We start from the raw sequence: 17,940 nt of genomic DNA on the forward strand, positions 1-17,940 counted from the left end.
TCTGTCTTCATGAAAACTGCACAAAACCTTACACCTTCAAGATTGCCACCTTTAAGTCAAATGCATTAAGAAGATACACCCAGGACAAATCCCAGTGCCTCAATACACAGAAAGCAAGTAAGTTTGGCTTCTATCAACTGAAGTAACGTGGAGAGTCACAAGCTGGAACACGCACTTCATTTGTTTTACATTAAAAACTTAATTTAAGGAGACAACAACAAAAATGAAACAGTACTTAGGTTTTAATAATTAATCATTAAATGGCCACAATATACCGACACAAATATTACTGAGATTTAAAGCACCCTTTTGCAATGGAATTGAGTTCCCAGAAGTATCTGCATCAAGCATTTCAAGAAAATTTAAAAAAAACCAAACATACCCTCCCAAACACCAAAAATTCATCACCTAAACTATGTTGGATGAATGAAGTGGATTCAATCCAGTGCTTCAATAGTCACTGAGAGATGATACTATATACACAGAATGTAAGCTCTCACTTGCCTGGCTTCATACAGATTAATAAAAGTACACTTGTTTACAGAGTTAATTATTTTTGCTTATGCATGAACAATAGACAGATTAGATTTATAAACCTGAAATGTAGCAAATTCTTTGGGTTTTGTTTACAAGTTAGAAAAAACTATACTCATCAGTCCTTACACAGAGGAATCACATAATTACCGTACTTGGTGAGAAAAATCCCCAAAGATAGTAAAAAAAATTACCTCAGTCTAAGCCTAACCAAGCTCACCCTTTGCAGTAAGGTGTGAGGAGGAGAGAGGCTGCCCTCCAGTGTTCAGTTACCAAACATCAGTAAGTGCAAGGGATAGGTTTTCTGCTCTTGGTTGCACAAATGCACTCATGGAATAGTAAATTCATATGTGAAAGGTACATTAATGATAAACACAGATTTAACTTGGCTTCTTCACCCCACTATTTCCTGATTAAGTTGGGTGTTTTGGATTTAACATTAGGTACCACAGACACAATGGTTTACTGAGATCTAAACTATGCACTTATTTTCAGGAGACTGCTAAAAGTGTAGTTTTTCCTAAATGAGGGAGAAATCATTAAAAGACACAGTCAAGTAACTTCTGCAAACTCTGTCAGAGCTCTGTTGACCTATTGTTAGCGGCTGCAGGTATGGCATGTTTTGGTCACTACTGAGACTTAGGTACCATGTTATTATTGTACATTATTATGAATGCATTATCTGTATGCGTTGAAAAGATATTCAGACTGTCTAAACAAAAATCTCATGCTACCAAGTTTCTTTAAACTAAGGAGAGGTTATTACTAAACTATGAAATAGAAAATGCATTTTTCTGCATTCCAAGAGCTTTCATGATATTTGCCTTCCATGCTTTTTGGGTCTAAATAGCAAACTATTTATCAGAAAACCAAAACTTATCCAATTAATCTTCTCCCTACCTTCCTTCTCCTCGTATTCTAAATGGATGTGCTGGACCACAATTCCACTGCAATTAGTGAAGTGGATCTCCACTCTACATCTCAAAACTTAAAATCAAAGCTCACACATTATTCAGGTTTTGACTGGTTTTAGCAGCTTATCACAGAGGCTGATGTGTTGCATTATTTTATTTCAAGAATTTTATCAATTATATGTCTAATACACAAAAACTGCAAACAAACTGATGAGTTTTAAAGGCACCATGATCAATTATTTAGCAGGTTTAAACTGAAGGTAAATAAGTAAATGTTATATTAGCACAAATACAGTCATGGTTTCAGGGTAAGTATGCATATTGATGGGGACAAGGTAACAGAGCAGTATCAGGTGTTAAACTTTATGTTCTTTAACAGAGATTTAATTCAGCACCAGTCAGCTCTAAGCCACTAGTCCACTGTGATTTTAGACCAAGTTCTGTGATTTTTACAGATACAAAACTATTAGATATGCATATTCATGTATGCAAACACATCTGTAAAATGAACTACTACCACTCCATAGCTCAAAACTTAATATGTTCAAGCTTCCTTTCTTTTTAAAGTCAGATTGACATTTCCCACAGGAAAATACTTAAAAATAAAGACCTATCAAAAATTTTAGTAAGAACATTAGCATTCCGTTTTTTCACTTTAATTGTTTTATAAAGCAAGGTCTTCTGGAGTCACAGTCACAGAAGATTAAGACATTTCATGATACGGCACAATTAAATTATTGGGAGAGACATCAGAATAGAAATTATAAACTTCCGAACCAAATAGAGTAACTTGCTACTATAAAAACTCTTCTTTGATTTCTCATAGAATACAACAGTGAGGATGAGTGCAGTTTGTTCAGCAGCCTTCCAGAAGGCAGGAAGAAATGTCTGATCCTGTTTGTTCCAATGCCACGCATGCATTCACCTTTAATCAGCAGTGCTCAGGAACTCAGAAAAGCAACACACATCTTTCAGGATCATGCTCTGAATCAGAAGCGGTCACTACAAGGAGAAGAAAAAGCCCAGGCAACCATATGGCTCTTCAGACAGCAGGGCACAGTCCTACTGGCTCATCTGCCTGGAGGCAGAGAGAGCTTGGGAGCAAGAACATGCTGTATTAAAGCACTCTTCTCTCCTGCATCTCTCCACTGCTCTTCAGCCCTTTCCTCTATCACATAAAAGAAGAGCTGCCATTCTCAGGATACAGCACAGGACAAGATTCCTCCCTCTCATCCCAAGAAAAACAGAAATAAATGCAGGGAGAACTATGTAAAAAAGGTGTTCCCCAACTACGTTTAAACTGCTTTTAAAAACAGGTTAGTAAAAATCAGGCTCCCTCATCAGGCAGAACAACATATCTATTCTCTAATTCAACTCTAATTCAACAATTCTGAACACAAGATACCCGCAGAACTTTTTGGAAGGGTAATCATCCAACACATTTGTGTTCATCAGTTCATTCAGCCGAACACAACTACAACATATATTCATCCCTATCAAAGCAAATTATGTGAAATTTCTGACTGACCAGCAAGCATCTCTAACTGAAGACTATTGCAACAGCCAAATTATCAATATTGTCTTTTCCAATACAATTGTACATCAAAGTCAACAATAAATCTTTTCAAAAGCAGAGAATAATGAAGGAAACAGGAAAAAATAGTTTAAAAGGGAAAAAAGAAATTAAAGGGCTAATTTGTTTTCCAAAATCTACTGGAGTTAACAAAACAAAGAGACCCTGTCTGACCAAAAAACGAAAATTTCAAAAGGAAAACAGAACTTGCAGAAAAGTAACATTGAGGTTGCAAAATATCAAGAGGCCTGTATTGTGCCCCCAAAAAGAGAAAGGTAGAAGCAGTTTCCACAACAGATATAAGCAGAAAACCTCATCTTTGGTCCACTACAAGCATGCATGCTGGTATCAAGTTTACCTACCAGTCTGGTACAGTGTGCCAATCAGTGAATATTCCACCTGTACACTGTGCGCCACATTCAATCAGATGACCTGCAAGACTGGGAAAAGGGCATTAAAGTAACTAAGCATAATGCAAAATCGATTTTCACAAATCCAGCTTTAAAACACAATGGAAATAGAGGTGAGTAACAAAACGCACTACTTTCCTCCACAAGTATCTAACACAACTATGAATTATACATTAAGCATAACAAGGGATCCTGAAAGATGAACAGAGTGTTTAAAGGACTAACTTTTACAAGAAGAATTTTCCTACAGAAAATTAATCCCTAGCAGATTACCTCACACCTAAAACCAAGTTTCCTTAGTAATTTCACATCTTGATTTAAATTCAGTATCTTAGTAGTCTACACTAATTCTACTCCTTTCGGAATCAGATCCCTAACCTTAGAACTACAACAAGGATTTGTAAATAGGAGCACTGACACTGAGTTCAACAAAACCATACCAGGATGCTGCATTCCGAACAAACCTCCTTTTGTGCATCTTTCAGAGCCCTGTGACCTCCCCAACTATCAACAGTGGCAGCCAAAAAGGAAAGCCTGGGAATCAGTGGCCCGTACTATAAAATTTAATCTCTTGACACAAAAATGAACAAGAGAAAATTAAACTGCTAAATAAAATCTTTCAATCCTTTCTTCCTTTTCTTATTTTAAGCTGGTTCCAGAAGGGAGTTTCTGTAATTTCAATTCCAAGTGAGAGTAATAAGTGAGACTTAAAATAAGAACTCAAACCTAACAAAAACATAAAAATAAATGAATGCAATGATAATATGTAAAATTAGCATGTGCTGAAAAAGTTGCTATCCTGACATGATGATACAAAATACAAATTTACCCCATTTCTTCTTCAATCATTTACCTTCCCGCAGCTAGCAAGTCATAGTCATCCCTATTCCAGCCAAACTAGAAGAAAAACACAAATATTTTGAATACACAGAAGTTTCATACAGTACAAAAAACTGCACACAGTATGTTCTTTGCTTTGAATAACAATACATTGGATATATTTAAATCTAAGTAACAGTAATTGGCAGGTATTGTACATGGATTTGAGTTCCTATACAGAAAAATCAGCAAAAAAACCTCTGACACATTTCAGTATTCCTCCTATTGATATACCCCGACAAATTTAAACTCTGAAAGTCATATCCTCTCCAAAAAAGTTGGAAGTGCAATATCCACATTACTTAAAACCTGCACAACCTAAAGGTTTAGAAATACAGTACCTATCTTGTGTCACCTGAACAAACCACTACATGTCAGTTCCTAGAGTACTAGCAGTCACCCTCAAAAACTGGAAGTACACTTTCTGTTTAACTGGAAATTTTATCTAGAATATTTTCCCCAAGTTCAACCTGAAAGCAATATTGCAATTGTTTATTATCTGGCACTTTGCAAAACATTTTCAAACTTTCCTTAATAAATAAATTAGATAAGGTCTCTCTGGAGTAGGTATACACACTGACAGTTCTTGTTTTGAGAATATAAACAACTATGAACAAAGTAAGTCATAATGGAAATTATAAGCGGAAAATTAATCTTTGACATGCATAAAATCAAAAAGAGTATGTCTTAGAAAGCATATTTTTAACTAGACACACACATTCCTACTTTTTAAAATATGCACCAATAGAAAGCATCTACATTTCATCATGTGTGATCCTTCACAAAAATTAATGAAAACCTATGAAAAATACTTCATAAAAAACTACATACCATGTAGAAATTCAATTTTTGAATTTTAAGGAATTTCAGAAATGTTGATTGAAACCTGACTACTTTAAACAAAACTGATTACCCACTGAACAAAAGAACCCCAGTGTTTAAAACTACCTCACATGCTACCCTACAACCGGAGCAAGTTCTACTATCAACATCTTGTGATAAATAAAAATATACATGTACACCTAATTTTGCAGAAAACCAAGAGGAAAAAACCCAAAACAAATGGTAATAGTGAAAGAGTCTAAGGCTTCCTAAACTTCACCTGTGCTTTCCAGGTTAATAGTACACAAGTTAACAAATATCCCTACTATCAATTCAGAAGTGGAAGCTGACAACTTTTCATGCATGTAAGAAAAAAAATACAGACACTCACTATTTTTAACTTATCATCTACATTTTCATAAGCAACAAAAATTGATTACTGAATATCCACTCACATATATTCATTATCATCTGGATATTAACTTGTACTTACAGAATGAATGAGTGGTCCTAAAACAATCCCACTGTCAACACATCTGCCTGTCACAACAATATCTGCTCCAAGGTCTAGAGCTCTGCTTATTGGTCTTGCACTAAACATGACAAAACACAACAGTAAGTACTTTCATCTTTTAAAGCATCATTCAAAAGACAGTTTCCTGACAAACAGAGGTCAATAATGCCTTAAAAATTGTCTAGGAAATCAATAAATCCTACTTTAACAACCAACTTGTTGTTAGGTATGCACATCAAGAGTATTTTAAAGAGCAGTTATCAGGGCACTATTAAATTCAGGTACATAAATAACTGAAACACTTCTCTTAATGTCCATAGAAATTTTCTTGAACAAAGTGCAAAGAGGGACACTTCTATCATCAACTACAGAAAAGAGTGTTTTCCAGAGATTCATTAACCATTTAATTTGTAGAGTGTATAAAGATGAACATTTTTTCCATGGAAAAACCCCGATGACTTAGCCCTCCAATTTGAAACCTGTCATGTCAATTACCCAAGTGATTTAAGAACTCAAAATTTTGTACAACTCCAAGAACAGGACCACCAGGATCATCAACTGGAAGAGATGCATGTGACCATTGTCTCATTTCTCAATCCTTCCCCTTTACTAGACCTGATTAACACTAATTCATCTGAAGTGGATGGTGACAATTAATATGTGACTTCACAAAGATGTAGCTAGAACACCTGCATTCAGAGATTTATGGAAACCCTAAGTATAATTAAGGAGGGAAGGGAGATCTTTCAAACAAGTGACCATCCCAAAAAACCAGTTTCCAAAATTTCAAGAGTAAAAAGCCTGACACATAGTTCAGTGCAACATAACAGAACCTCCTACAGCACTCTGACAACATCCCAGTACAATTCCCTGCTTGCACTTCTCTAATGACAACAGAGTAAACTACTCCATTCTGCAACAGAATACCCAGCATATGAAAAAGCATTTTTGCCATTGTTGTAATTGAACTAAAACCAGATGATTTACAGATGGTGGATTGCTAAGAAGTCATAACTTGCAAGCTTATAACTGAAACTTACTTACAAGTTACAAACAAATTTTTTTGCTGGTTGCCTGAATAATTCAAAGGTGAACCTCATATACAAAGCGGTTCTAACTGCAAAGCAAAACAAATTTTTATATCCAATGTGCTAAATTTAGTTGTTCATAATAAATACAACTTACTAAAATAACTCACCCAAGATACACATTCATGCTGTGAATATTCTCTGGAAATTGTTTGCCACTCTCTAAATCGGTGATACCAGCTCCTTTCAAGTTTTCTTTCTGTTAGAAAACAAGCAGAACACCCAAGCTATGAGTATTTTGAAGTTTCTACTGCAAGCCTCTCATCAGCATCAAACAATAGGTCCACTTCATAGCAACTCTAAGCCAAGCATAATTATTAAAAGTATTAACAATACCGATCAGTTGAATGGCTAAAAGCCTTACGTACACTTTTAACCATAACTTTTACAGCATGCAGAAAATTAAGGCAATCTTTAAACAATGTAATGTTCCTTTATATATGACCAACAACAATGAACTGGTCTATTTCCTAGGTTTTAAACAGTCTTTAATTCTGTAGGACTAAATAAATCAAACCATGCAAACAGAAATGTATGTGCCACACCTGCTACAGTGCCATGGCCAGACAACAAGGCTAATCCTGTAGCTTCATATGGTACTTAAATAATAAGATGTGTTTCCAGAAATGTAGGTGGGGAGAGAGGGAGTGTTTATGACCATGAATTAGGCATTAGCTCAGCAATCCAGTGGATTGAAGGGACAGTGACTGCATAGACACAATGTCCATATAAACTGCAAATACTAATTTACAGGTGGGATCTGTAGTGTGAAAAAAACCCCAACAATTCCATTCTGAACTAATTTGGTATTCTATGATAAAGATTTAAACCCTCCAAACTGCAAATAACATTTACCATGTTTCATATATAACCAGTAGGAGTTGTCTGTAGACCAGAAAAGTTGTATCCTTTTTGTTCCTGTAAGTTATGTACTGACAACAGCATAGAAAACAATGCATTTCAGATCAAGTGTATGTCCATAACAAGCTCAAATAACAGCCACTTCACTGTTGTACCAGTAATGAAATTCTGGCCCATAGACAGTAAATTAATTTCAGTAGGGCACAAGTTTCTTAAAAGGAAGTCCAAACACCACACATAACTTGCAAATGAAGAATCTTACTTGACAATCTTCCAAATTCAAGAGCATGCAAGGAGTAACAGATCCTAAGCAGACAGATAATTTTCCAAGTTACAGGCAGAGATTTAACCACAGTGCAAACCTCTCTTTTCTTAACTACTATTATGCATAAAATCTTTTCCCAGTAGCTTTTCAGGTATGTTACAGATTTCATGGATAAATGGCAATTCTTTAAGTAAAAAAATCTCATGTATTTAATTTTTCAATTTTTTTTTTTTTTAGTATTTAAACTTCAATACTCTCACTTAATTTTACCTTACCGGCAGTAAACTAATCACTTAATATCAGAAAACCAGCTATCTATAAACACAGTAACATCAGGAAATGCCTGTAAACCATTAAAAAAGCTAGAAGAGATAAGCATTTGAATGTATGTATCTACACCATATTCAGAGAACTAATATGCATTATTATCTAGTTTCAACAGAAGCAGTAACAGCATGTAATAGCTTCTACTGAAGAGCAGGCAGACCTTACAACAGATTCACATTTTGCTTCAAAAAGCTAAACAGAAGATCCACAAGCTTATAAATTTCATCTCCACTACATACAAAACATTGGTGTGCAAAAAATTGTATTTATGCATTCAAAAAACTTAATAAAGAACACTTCAGATAATAGAAGACTACTGCATGAAGACACACAAAGTTCCTATGGGACAATAAATGCCACCATCATGCTATACAGACTCATACTACAAAAGGCTTAAAGTGAAATACCTCACTCATCAGGTCATCACCAGCAACAACAGCTATTTTCAAATCAACATCTGCTTTCTTTGCCACCTCCTGAAGGGCAGCTGCACAAGCAAGTGGATTAATCCCACCAGCATTACTGATGACCCGAACACCTAACAGGGAAAAAAAAAAAAGGTAAATAAAGTTCAGCAGGATTAATAATCCTGTACTTCAATAAGTGTGCCAAAACACAAGCAAGGTAACACACATTCAATCAAGCAAAATGCAAAAACCACATTAAAATATGAACCGTGTTTAACCTGTGAAAGGATCAGAATAAGCCAATAGAACATTGTTTAGAGAAAAATAACTGCTATAGATACTTCTCATCTATCCCTTATGAATGGAAGGAGAAAATGACCAGAAAGACACACATAATGAGGCAGACACCATCAAACATCTCAGACTGGAATAGCAGCAGACACTGTGAAGCTTTACTAATTTAAACCAAAAAAAAGAGTGAGTGGAAAGTCATACTGTTGAATTATGTAGGAAATATGAAAAGCTTAAATTACCTCAAAAACATCTAGATCTCATATTTTTTAAAAGATCTGTAAAGCAATCTGTCATTCACAAACTAAAGCGATAGTAAGACATACATGGAAATGATGAATATTTTTAGAATTGTAACAAGTATCTTAAACCAATTTCACCATCAGACCTGTACCCCACATCAATTACAATGGAATTTTTCATAGAATCCTAGAATGGTTTAGATTAAAAGGACCTTTAAGATCACATAGCTGCAAGTCCCCTGCCATGGGCAAGGCTATTCAGGGCTCCATCCATCCTGGCCTTGACACTTCCAGGGATGAGGCATTTACAACTTCTCTCAACAACCTGTTCCATCTTCACACTGAAGAATTTCTTCCTACTATCCAATCTAAATCCACCCTCCCTTCAGCTTATGGCCATTCCTGCTTCTTTTATCACTATACATCCTTGTAAAGAGTCCAATTCTCTTGGAAGTCCCCTTTAGGTACTGGAAGGTGCTGTAAGATCTTCCCAGAGCCTTCTCTTCTCCAGACTGAACAGCCCCAACCCTGTCAGCCTGCCTTCATAAGTAGATGTACTGCATTAACATAGAAACTCATGCAAGTAGTAGCATACCTTTCCTGTGAATATCTTTTATATAGGGAGCCATGGCAGTAGAGACAAAATCCGGAGTGTAACCTAAAATCTGAAATAATTAAGAGCTATAACCATTTCTTATAGGTATGTCAACCCAACCTCTTTCGTTGGTTAACTCAGAAAACGAAGAAGAACAATTACCTCTCAAAACGTTTGGATAATATGATGGGAAATGACATGAACACTTTCATTATACGAAGCTAAACAGATGCAAATAAATACATGCGAATAAAAAGTATACTTAAGAAACCGTGTCCCCGTAATCAGCTATGCCTTAAACACGCTTCGGGCACGGTTTGAGCTGAAGGAGAGCCGGGTAACTCACGAAGTACCGGAGCGCACCCACCCTGGCCAAGCCCAGCAGCACGCTGGGCCCGGACACCGGCTCTACTTACGGGAGACCGGGCCTTGGCGGCGGTCAGCAGCGACATGGTGATCTCGGAGAGGTAATCGAAGACGAGGAAATCCAGCTTCCCTCCGTACAGCAGCTGCGGCACTGGCGGGGCAGGCCAGAAGCGACCATCAGCAGGGGGAACCCTGGCCCGCCCCTACCCCCGGTGCTGGCCCGCCCCGCCCGGCCGTGCGGTGGCAGCCCCGGCTCGGCCGCTTGCGCAACGGCGCTGTCTATGGCGCCGAGGCCGCCGCCGCCCGCCGGGCTCGCCCGAGCCCCGGCCCCCGCGCCCCACCGGGTTCCCCCGCCGTCCCCCAAACAGCTGCCGCCGCCTCACCGCCCACCTGCGGCCGCCGTGTCCCCCCAGAAGCCCGAGGCGCAGCCGATGCGCACCGCGGCGCCCGCCGGGGGCTCGTAGCCCGCGCTGCGCCAGCGGGCCCAGCGGGGCGGGCGGGCAGCGGCCCCCAGGAGCCACGGCCCCCGGAGCGCCAGCAGCGCGGCGCAGGTCATGGTGGCGGCGGGCGGGAGCGCGGGCACCGCCCCGGCTGCGACCGCCTAACGCGGGGCTGGGGAGGAGCTGGGGCCTGCGGAGGCGAATGGGAAAAGGGGCGGGAGAAAGTTTATTAAAACAGGGTGCACGGGGGAGAGCTGTGCGGGCTTGGGTCGGTCGGTGGCGTGTACCTCTAGCTCGAGTCGGCGGTCGGGCAGTGATGGGCCCAGCCCAAGCGGGGCCTCTCTGTTTCGGCCTGTGCCCAGGCCCCACGGTGGACACGGCTGGGGGGCAGGGCTGCGGGGCTGTCGCATCCCCGAGGAGCTGCGGGCTTGTCGGGCGTGTCCGTGTCACCGCTAAGCGTGCTGCGGTGTGTCGGGGAACACCTCGGCAGTGGAGACCCCGTTAGGAGGAGCCCGTTAACGTCAGAGGCGTGTGAGATAGTCCGGTTATGGAATCTTTATGAATTCCTCCTCTCCTAAACATAAAATGTGCTTATTTAAAAACTAGACTTCATGTGTCGCAGTGCGCGTCTCTTTCTGAGAGAAAGCGTTTCTGAGGTCCTGCACTGAATTTCTAGTCTGTGGACGTGAGAAGTGTCCCCAAGCCTGAAAATTCCCTGATACATAAGGAGGAACGGTTTCCTAGTCCTGAGGTCTGGGCTGGAGGGCTGTCTCAGGACATCTCAGAGGGCCAATCATAAGGGTAAGGGGCTGATCTGGAGTGAGGGTGCTCCAGAGGGAATACTCTGTGTCTGACGTGAACTAGGACTGTACCTGAACCAGGCCTTACTCTGACAATAACAGCTTGGCCTTCCTTAACACGTGCACTTGTATTCCAAGTGGGTTTGAATTTTACCTTGCAAATGATACAATAATAAAATTGGGAGTCTTTAAAGGAAAAAATGTTTCGTGTAATACTGGCAATGCTAAGTATGCGGTGAGGGCGGGTTTTACTGATGTAAAGAGTAGCCATTTTGAAAATAAATAAGTACTTCTGGAAATTTTTGATAAGACTTTCAGTTAGGCTATTTTCAAATTGTGATTAGAAATTATGTAATTGAGAAAGGATAGGAAAATCAGACTTTGGTTCTTTATTTAGTGAGGTACAATATTTTGCTCTTGCAAAGAAGGGCTATAAAGCACCGTTCTATGTTCTCAGTGCCTGAGTGATGAACAATTCCTGTCCTAGCCTATTAAACATGCAGAACCAATGAGGTCGTAATGAAAGAAAATTTGGTTTCCTACACAGATTTTTATCATTACACTATGAAAAAGTTTTATTATTATATTGAAAATTCACAGGTTTTCAATCCCTATAAACTAGTAAACATCCAAATAATCACAGTAGGGAAAAAAACCACTAGGTAATGTATGCATAGTTGACTCCAGAGTTTTGTCCTAAATATGTATTTATTGTAGCTCCTTAAAGTCAAGTTTGAAGCAAGAATCAGAAGGAGCACTATCTGGTACAAAATAGGTGGCTATCCGTATAGACATAAAGACAGATGCTTTCTGTAAATAAATTTAAAATTTTCTTCCGTGTATATTTTGATATGGAATACATTGCAGTCAGATGCCAACATACTGCAGCATGGCAGGAAACATGGCTAATGCTCTGCAAGTCATGCAATCCTCTCAAATCCTGGGGTGAAATTCAAGTGTAGTTCACCTTGGCTGAGACACTGTTACCAACTGCAGTCCTCCCTTCTGTGCTGAACACATCCTGATAAACACATTCATTACACATGGATGTAAGTAAAAGTTTCACTGATAGGGGTTGGGCCATATTTCCATGTTGAAAAACTCAATTACTGGGTGAGAAGAATTCCTGAGAAGAGCTGGCTGCTGAGGCCAAGGGACCCAGAGACCAGTAGATGGCTGTGTTTCACCGCTGTCTGCACCCTCCTCACCTGCAACACAATCCCTGGCCCCAGAAACAGCCACCTGCTCCCACCAGCATCCCTCTGTGCATTTCTGTCTCTCCGGATCAACTGAGCACATTATCTACATTAAGAAATAAATATTTACACGCACATCTGTACATTGGTGAAACAGTCTTGGAATCTAGAAGGTGCTTTATTCTTTTAATGTCTCTCAAGTGTTTTCATAGCATCGATTTTGACAGCCACTGCTCATGGTGCGGGGGAAGGACTGGATTTTGCTTTGTCAGAAACCATTCCAAGGTCCTTATCAAACCTTAAATACAATTTTAGCAAATGCGGATGTTGACAGCTGTGTGAGACAATATCCAAAATACACACCCATTATTCTTCTAAAAACATGGGAAGTATTTGGGTTTGTTTCCATTATTTGCAATGGTGAAGTGAAGTGATAAAGGGATCAAAGACTGTATTGTGTTGGTTCCCACGGCGAATTTGTTTCTTACTCTATTTATACTTGTCCATAAATAAGTGCACTATTTAATAAGCCTATTGAGGGTCCAGCAAAATCATCCATTTTTCTGAGAGAGTAAATTTTTCACTACCTCTAGCCCCTCCATTTAATAAATTATTTTCCTAAAATAGACTGCATTTTCATTACCATCACCGTTCTATCCTGAGCAGCAATGATTGGCTCAGAGTCCATTATTTCATTCATAAGGTTAGGATTATTTTAATGAACACACAGGCAAGTTAGATAGTGGTTCTTTTCCAGGGAGGCTTGGGAAGCAATGCTCTCCGATGGTCAAGTTTTACTTTTGAGATTTTTTGAGATGATTCAAGAGATTTTAGGAACAGTTTATTGCTCTTTGAGGACATCAGATGGCACTGTGAGGTTGCCAGTGAAGCCCAAAAGAAACTACAATCAGTAACAAGCCTGTGTGGAATTCACAGACAGGAGGTGATAGTAAAGATTTGACTGTATTTGTGACCTGTGTGGGGGATATGGGTCAACAATAAAAGCTATCAACTCACATGATAGGAACCCATTGCTTAATGTAACATTTTAAAGAATAAGCCAGAATTCCTCTCATAATTTGTGAGAAGAGAGCAGGAAAAGAAAAATCTTCTGGTTTATGCCAGAGAAGGAAAAAGACTACAGATTAAAAAAATAAACAAAAATAAAGAAGACATTTTTTTTCCGCTCATGGTTTATATGTAGATAATCTGAGCTTCACTTTCTTTCAGTGACCCTAAATACTTTTATTTACATTTAATTGGATAGTTCTATTGATTTTTCAAACTTAAGCCTGTGCTTCTCTTCCTGTAAACAGATTAATGCACCAGCGTAGAGCACAGATAATGTATAAAAGAGCTGTGGAATTCATTCTTCTACTTCCATTGCATTCCAGCCTAATCCTGGAAGTCACGAGGAGAACAGAGAGTACATTTTTCCGAAACAAATACACTTTCCATTATATTTCTAGGATTTTTCTGATAGTCAGGCTTCCTCTGATTGCTTAAAAAAGTACAGGCAAAGTATTTCACAGGTCAGGGGTTTTTTGTGAAATACATTACATTTGTGCTGTATTTCCTTTAATGTTTTTGTCAGTAAGTTCCTGTCCAAACCAGTGACATCTGCCTATATGTTCAATTATTGAAGTAGGCTCTGTTTAGTTTATTGAGGGTCTGTCCTCTCGACTAATTACAAAATACTCAGCAAATATTTGAATTTACTACTTATCTCATTCCACAAATTAGTGCATCTTTGTTTAACAAATAAGTTCACTGCTCTTGCCCTCAAGGTAAAGTATACACTGCAATCTCTCTTCTGCAGACAATCTGAACACCAACCTTTTAAAGTGAATCAACAGTTGAAAATGGTTTCTGTTGATCAGTAACGGCAGAGAATTTACTGTGTTGCATCGAATACTCCTAAATAAGACACAAACAACTCAAAGCTCAATAATGATGTTTCACTGTACATGGTTTAGAGCTTTGTAGTACTTTAGTAGATTTTTAGAATTTCCAGATATAACATCCTGTATTACAGGATGTAGTACAGAAAAACCTCAGCTATCACAAAACAACAGAATGAGTTACCTTCTGAATCATCTTGACTTCATTCCTTTTTATCACATTTCTTTTCTTCAGGTATAAGATCATTCTTAACACCTTAAGATTTGAAAGAGGTTTAAATAGAATTTCTAATGCATGAAATTAAGTAAGCAGAACTAGCTAAACAAAAACACTATAGGATTTTTCAAAAATAATAGCTCATTCAAACCATCAAATATCTGGCTTATGGATATGAGGTGTCATCAGAAGTGTTTTGATGATGAAGAGTCTTGATTTTTGGCCCTTTAATTTTATGCATTTTTTAAAATTAGTTTCTAGTAATAGTTTAAGTCAAAATAAGAACTATGTATTAAGGCAATAATCCTTGGCTATTCTTTGCAGAAAACAAAAGGTCTTTTATGTTATTAAAAGTGCTGACATGAACAGTCATGAATCAATGTAATTTCCCTGTTTTGATTTAAGAAAATACATTATTCTGTAATTATTACAGAATACACTCTAAAGTGTGTATTCACAGTGTGTAGGCAGCAACATATATCATAATTTCTTTCCCAAATGGAAGGTTCTGCCTGACATGAAATACATAAATTTCTTCCTTTCTTCACTCAGTTTTCAAAGGAACAACTATTTCCAGCCAGTATTTGAGCTGAAGCACAGCAAGTACCTGTACTGGTGTCACAAGTGTAAAGAAATTAAAGGTTCTTGCTTTCACAGCAACTGATTTTTGTTAACTCATTTCACTTCAGGAAGGATCAGGAAGAAATGTGCTGCACAGAGTGGACTATCCAATTGGAAAAAAATGCTGTCATTTACCTTTTGCCCACATTTTGAAATTTGAAAGGGAAAGATTAGTTAAAAAATTTTTTTTCATTTTCACTTTAGTGCACTTGGCTTTCTCACCCGCCATCAGCATAACTTGGGCTACTAGAAGTCTCTATTTCTCACCTTAATTATCACTCACTCATTGATTGACCTAGCAAAGGGGATTTTACCCACTAATCTGTTTAGTAATGCAAGCAGAGTGATACATATTGGTTATGAATAGCAAAGCATTGCAGAGATTTTTTTTTCAGCATTTACTCTTTGGTATTTTTCAATTTTTTTTTTTTAATAGGAAAAATATCTTCTGGAGCATCTAAAAAAATGCAAGTTCATGTCAAGTCTACTGAACAGTTTTGGTTAAGCAGTAATAAAAGTCCATTGGAAATCTTAAAAGTCATCACTAAAGCATTTCTAAAATGTCGTAGACTGAATTTTTAGGTTAGATTCTTAAGGCAAGTAAGTATAAAATTAAAAACAGATGTTTTTCCAAGGCAGCCATAAGGATATTCTGATATTCAGGAACTAATTTACAGGCATAAACATGTTTCTTGTGGTTTGTTTTTCTGAGGAAGAGTTTTCGGTGAATGATGAGAAGATGTTGGATAGTGTCCCAGTGGCTGACAAAAAATAGTAATCAAAATTGAGTTGAAGAAAGCTCTTTCAAACAACAAACACCTTTACTCTCTCCTCAAAAATAAATTGCAGGAAGACAGTACCTGAGTTTGAGAACTTTTCCACTTGTGCTACACAAATTGTTCCTCATCTGTTACCAAACAGATCTGTTAGCAAACAGACTTACTGTAAAGAAAACACTGTCCAGAAAATCAACACGGCCAAATTTGGCTGGGCAATTCTGAAGGTACAATTAGGTCTCTAGCACACTTGTTTGGTAAGTGGGTCAGCTGTTTTGCAACCAGGACCCACCAAGACACAGTAGTATGTAAGGAAGGAAAAACACCATGTAGTTATTCCACTAAGAATACATATTGCTTTCAACTTAATTAAAAGTAGGAATAAGATCTAAGTAATAAAAGGTGAAATAATAGAAGAAAATAAGAAGTAAATATATGAAATGATTATTCATGACCATGTAATCAGTAAATCAAACAAAAATTTCCTGAGGTGTAAATACTTATATCTGCTAAAAAGTACCTTAGTTGTAACCACAAATACAGCTAAGCAACACTTACAATTGCAGTGGGCAAATATTTGGCAATCATTGAGGCAATGTTGAAAATTGACTCCTTCATGAATGTAAATATATACAGTGATAATTTTGTGTAACCTAAGCAACTGACTGAAAATTCAGGTTTCCTGTTCCTAACCCATTTGTAGTGATAATGATCCTTTTCTTTTTCACACCAATTAGACATTTATCTTGAACATTGAAACTCTATTTATACATTATTATGTCATTGTAACCATTCTCATGCTTTAATTATAAAATCTTGAGGTTTTTACCTCAAAATTAGCTAGGCTTTTACTGCTAGAGTTCACTGTTACCATCTTCTCTGACTCCTGAAATTCTTGCCTTGGAATGCAAGACTTTTTTTTTTTTTCAGTTTTCTGCTACCAAATAGTCTTCTGACAGAGTTTCAAGCCTGTATGTACTACTTCTAGTGACAAAAGGGAAAGATATGTTCTTTATTCTGCCAGAGGATGAGGGATACCTGAATTGTGCTACGTGGTTCACCTATTGCATCATGGCCAGTACTCTGCAGTGTACACCAGTGTTAAAGCTGTTACTTAGCAAAGTTCAAACCAGCAACCTACTCATGCTATCTTTCACATCTAAGGAATCCTGCTGGTGCACGGCCTCTAGAATGGTATCTCTAGGACCCTATTGACCCTTGTGTCATGAACTGCAAAGAAGAAGCAAAGCAAGCTCAGTGTATGAACAGCAGTGACAAGGAGGTTCAGCGGTGGTTTCCTCAGTCCATGTTAGCAGCACCAGTGAAGCAACAGTGAAAAACACAACAGCAGATAGACTTCTACCCAGTTCTAACAACTTTATTTTCACACTTTAGGAAACAGAAGTAGCTCTGTAAAAGGTGGAACCGTGTCCTATTTGTATCAGTAAGGTAAACAAAAGCATATTCTGCACATGGCTCTTGAATGTAATTAGTAGCAGATTTGGTAAGACAAAATTTTAGCATCAGTCATCCTTTGGAAAAGCCTTGGAAGCCTGGCAACTAACTCTCTGGTGATCAGTACACTTACTGGAAAGCTGATTCTCCCAGGAGCAATGCTTCAGCCTCAAGTAAGTGTCACATCAGATTGATTTTTAGCATCTTAAATGCTCACATTTCCTTTTGGCAATATGTGGGTGAATCTCTGAACACAATGGGAGCCTTCTGTTTGACCCAATTTTATCATATTAAAAGCAGATATACAGGTCAGGAACTCTCCATGTTTCGGGGCATAATTTTATCTAGTTTTCTAATTTTCTGGTTGCTATAGAATGCTTTGTTCCATGATGTAAATACCTATTAAGCCGAATTGGAATATTGATCCTGTAGTAAAGAGATGAAGT

The 17,940-nt window shown here is 38.1% G+C and overlaps 1 protein-coding gene across 5 annotated transcripts in view; it reads right to left on the reverse strand.

The window, feature by feature from the left end:
• Positions 1 to 10,716, reverse strand: part of LOC306801895 (uncharacterized protein) — a 59,127-nt gene extending 48,411 nt beyond the window's left edge. For 4 of the 5 annotated variants that reach the window (XR_013774214.1, XR_013774215.1, XM_079305437.1 and 1 more), the window contains exons 1-8: positions 10,479 to 10,703; positions 10,139 to 10,239; positions 9,723 to 9,792; positions 8,595 to 8,725; positions 6,845 to 6,933; positions 5,626 to 5,725; positions 4,285 to 4,328; positions 3,384 to 3,461 (exon numbers count right to left, since the gene is read on the reverse strand). Coding sequence is in view for 3 of the 5 variants with exons in the window: in XM_079305437.1 (XP_079161563.1) it covers positions 3,384 to 3,461; positions 4,285 to 4,328; positions 5,626 to 5,725; positions 6,845 to 6,933; positions 8,595 to 8,725; positions 9,723 to 9,792; positions 10,139 to 10,239; positions 10,479 to 10,644 (779 nt within the window). In the remaining 2 variants the exon portion in view is untranslated. Of the gene's footprint in view, positions 1 to 3,383; positions 3,462 to 4,284; positions 4,329 to 5,625; positions 5,726 to 6,844; positions 6,934 to 8,594; positions 8,726 to 9,722; positions 9,793 to 10,138; positions 10,240 to 10,478 lie in introns of all 5 variants that reach the window. The other variant, XM_079305438.1, reaches the window with a different exon arrangement.
• Positions 10,717 to 17,940: the final 7,224 nt, after the last annotated feature.

Source organism: Erithacus rubecula (assembly GCF_903797595.1).
Source record: "Erithacus rubecula genome assembly, chromosome: 5".
Lineage (NCBI taxonomy): Eukaryota > Metazoa > Chordata > Aves > Passeriformes > Muscicapidae > Erithacus > Erithacus rubecula.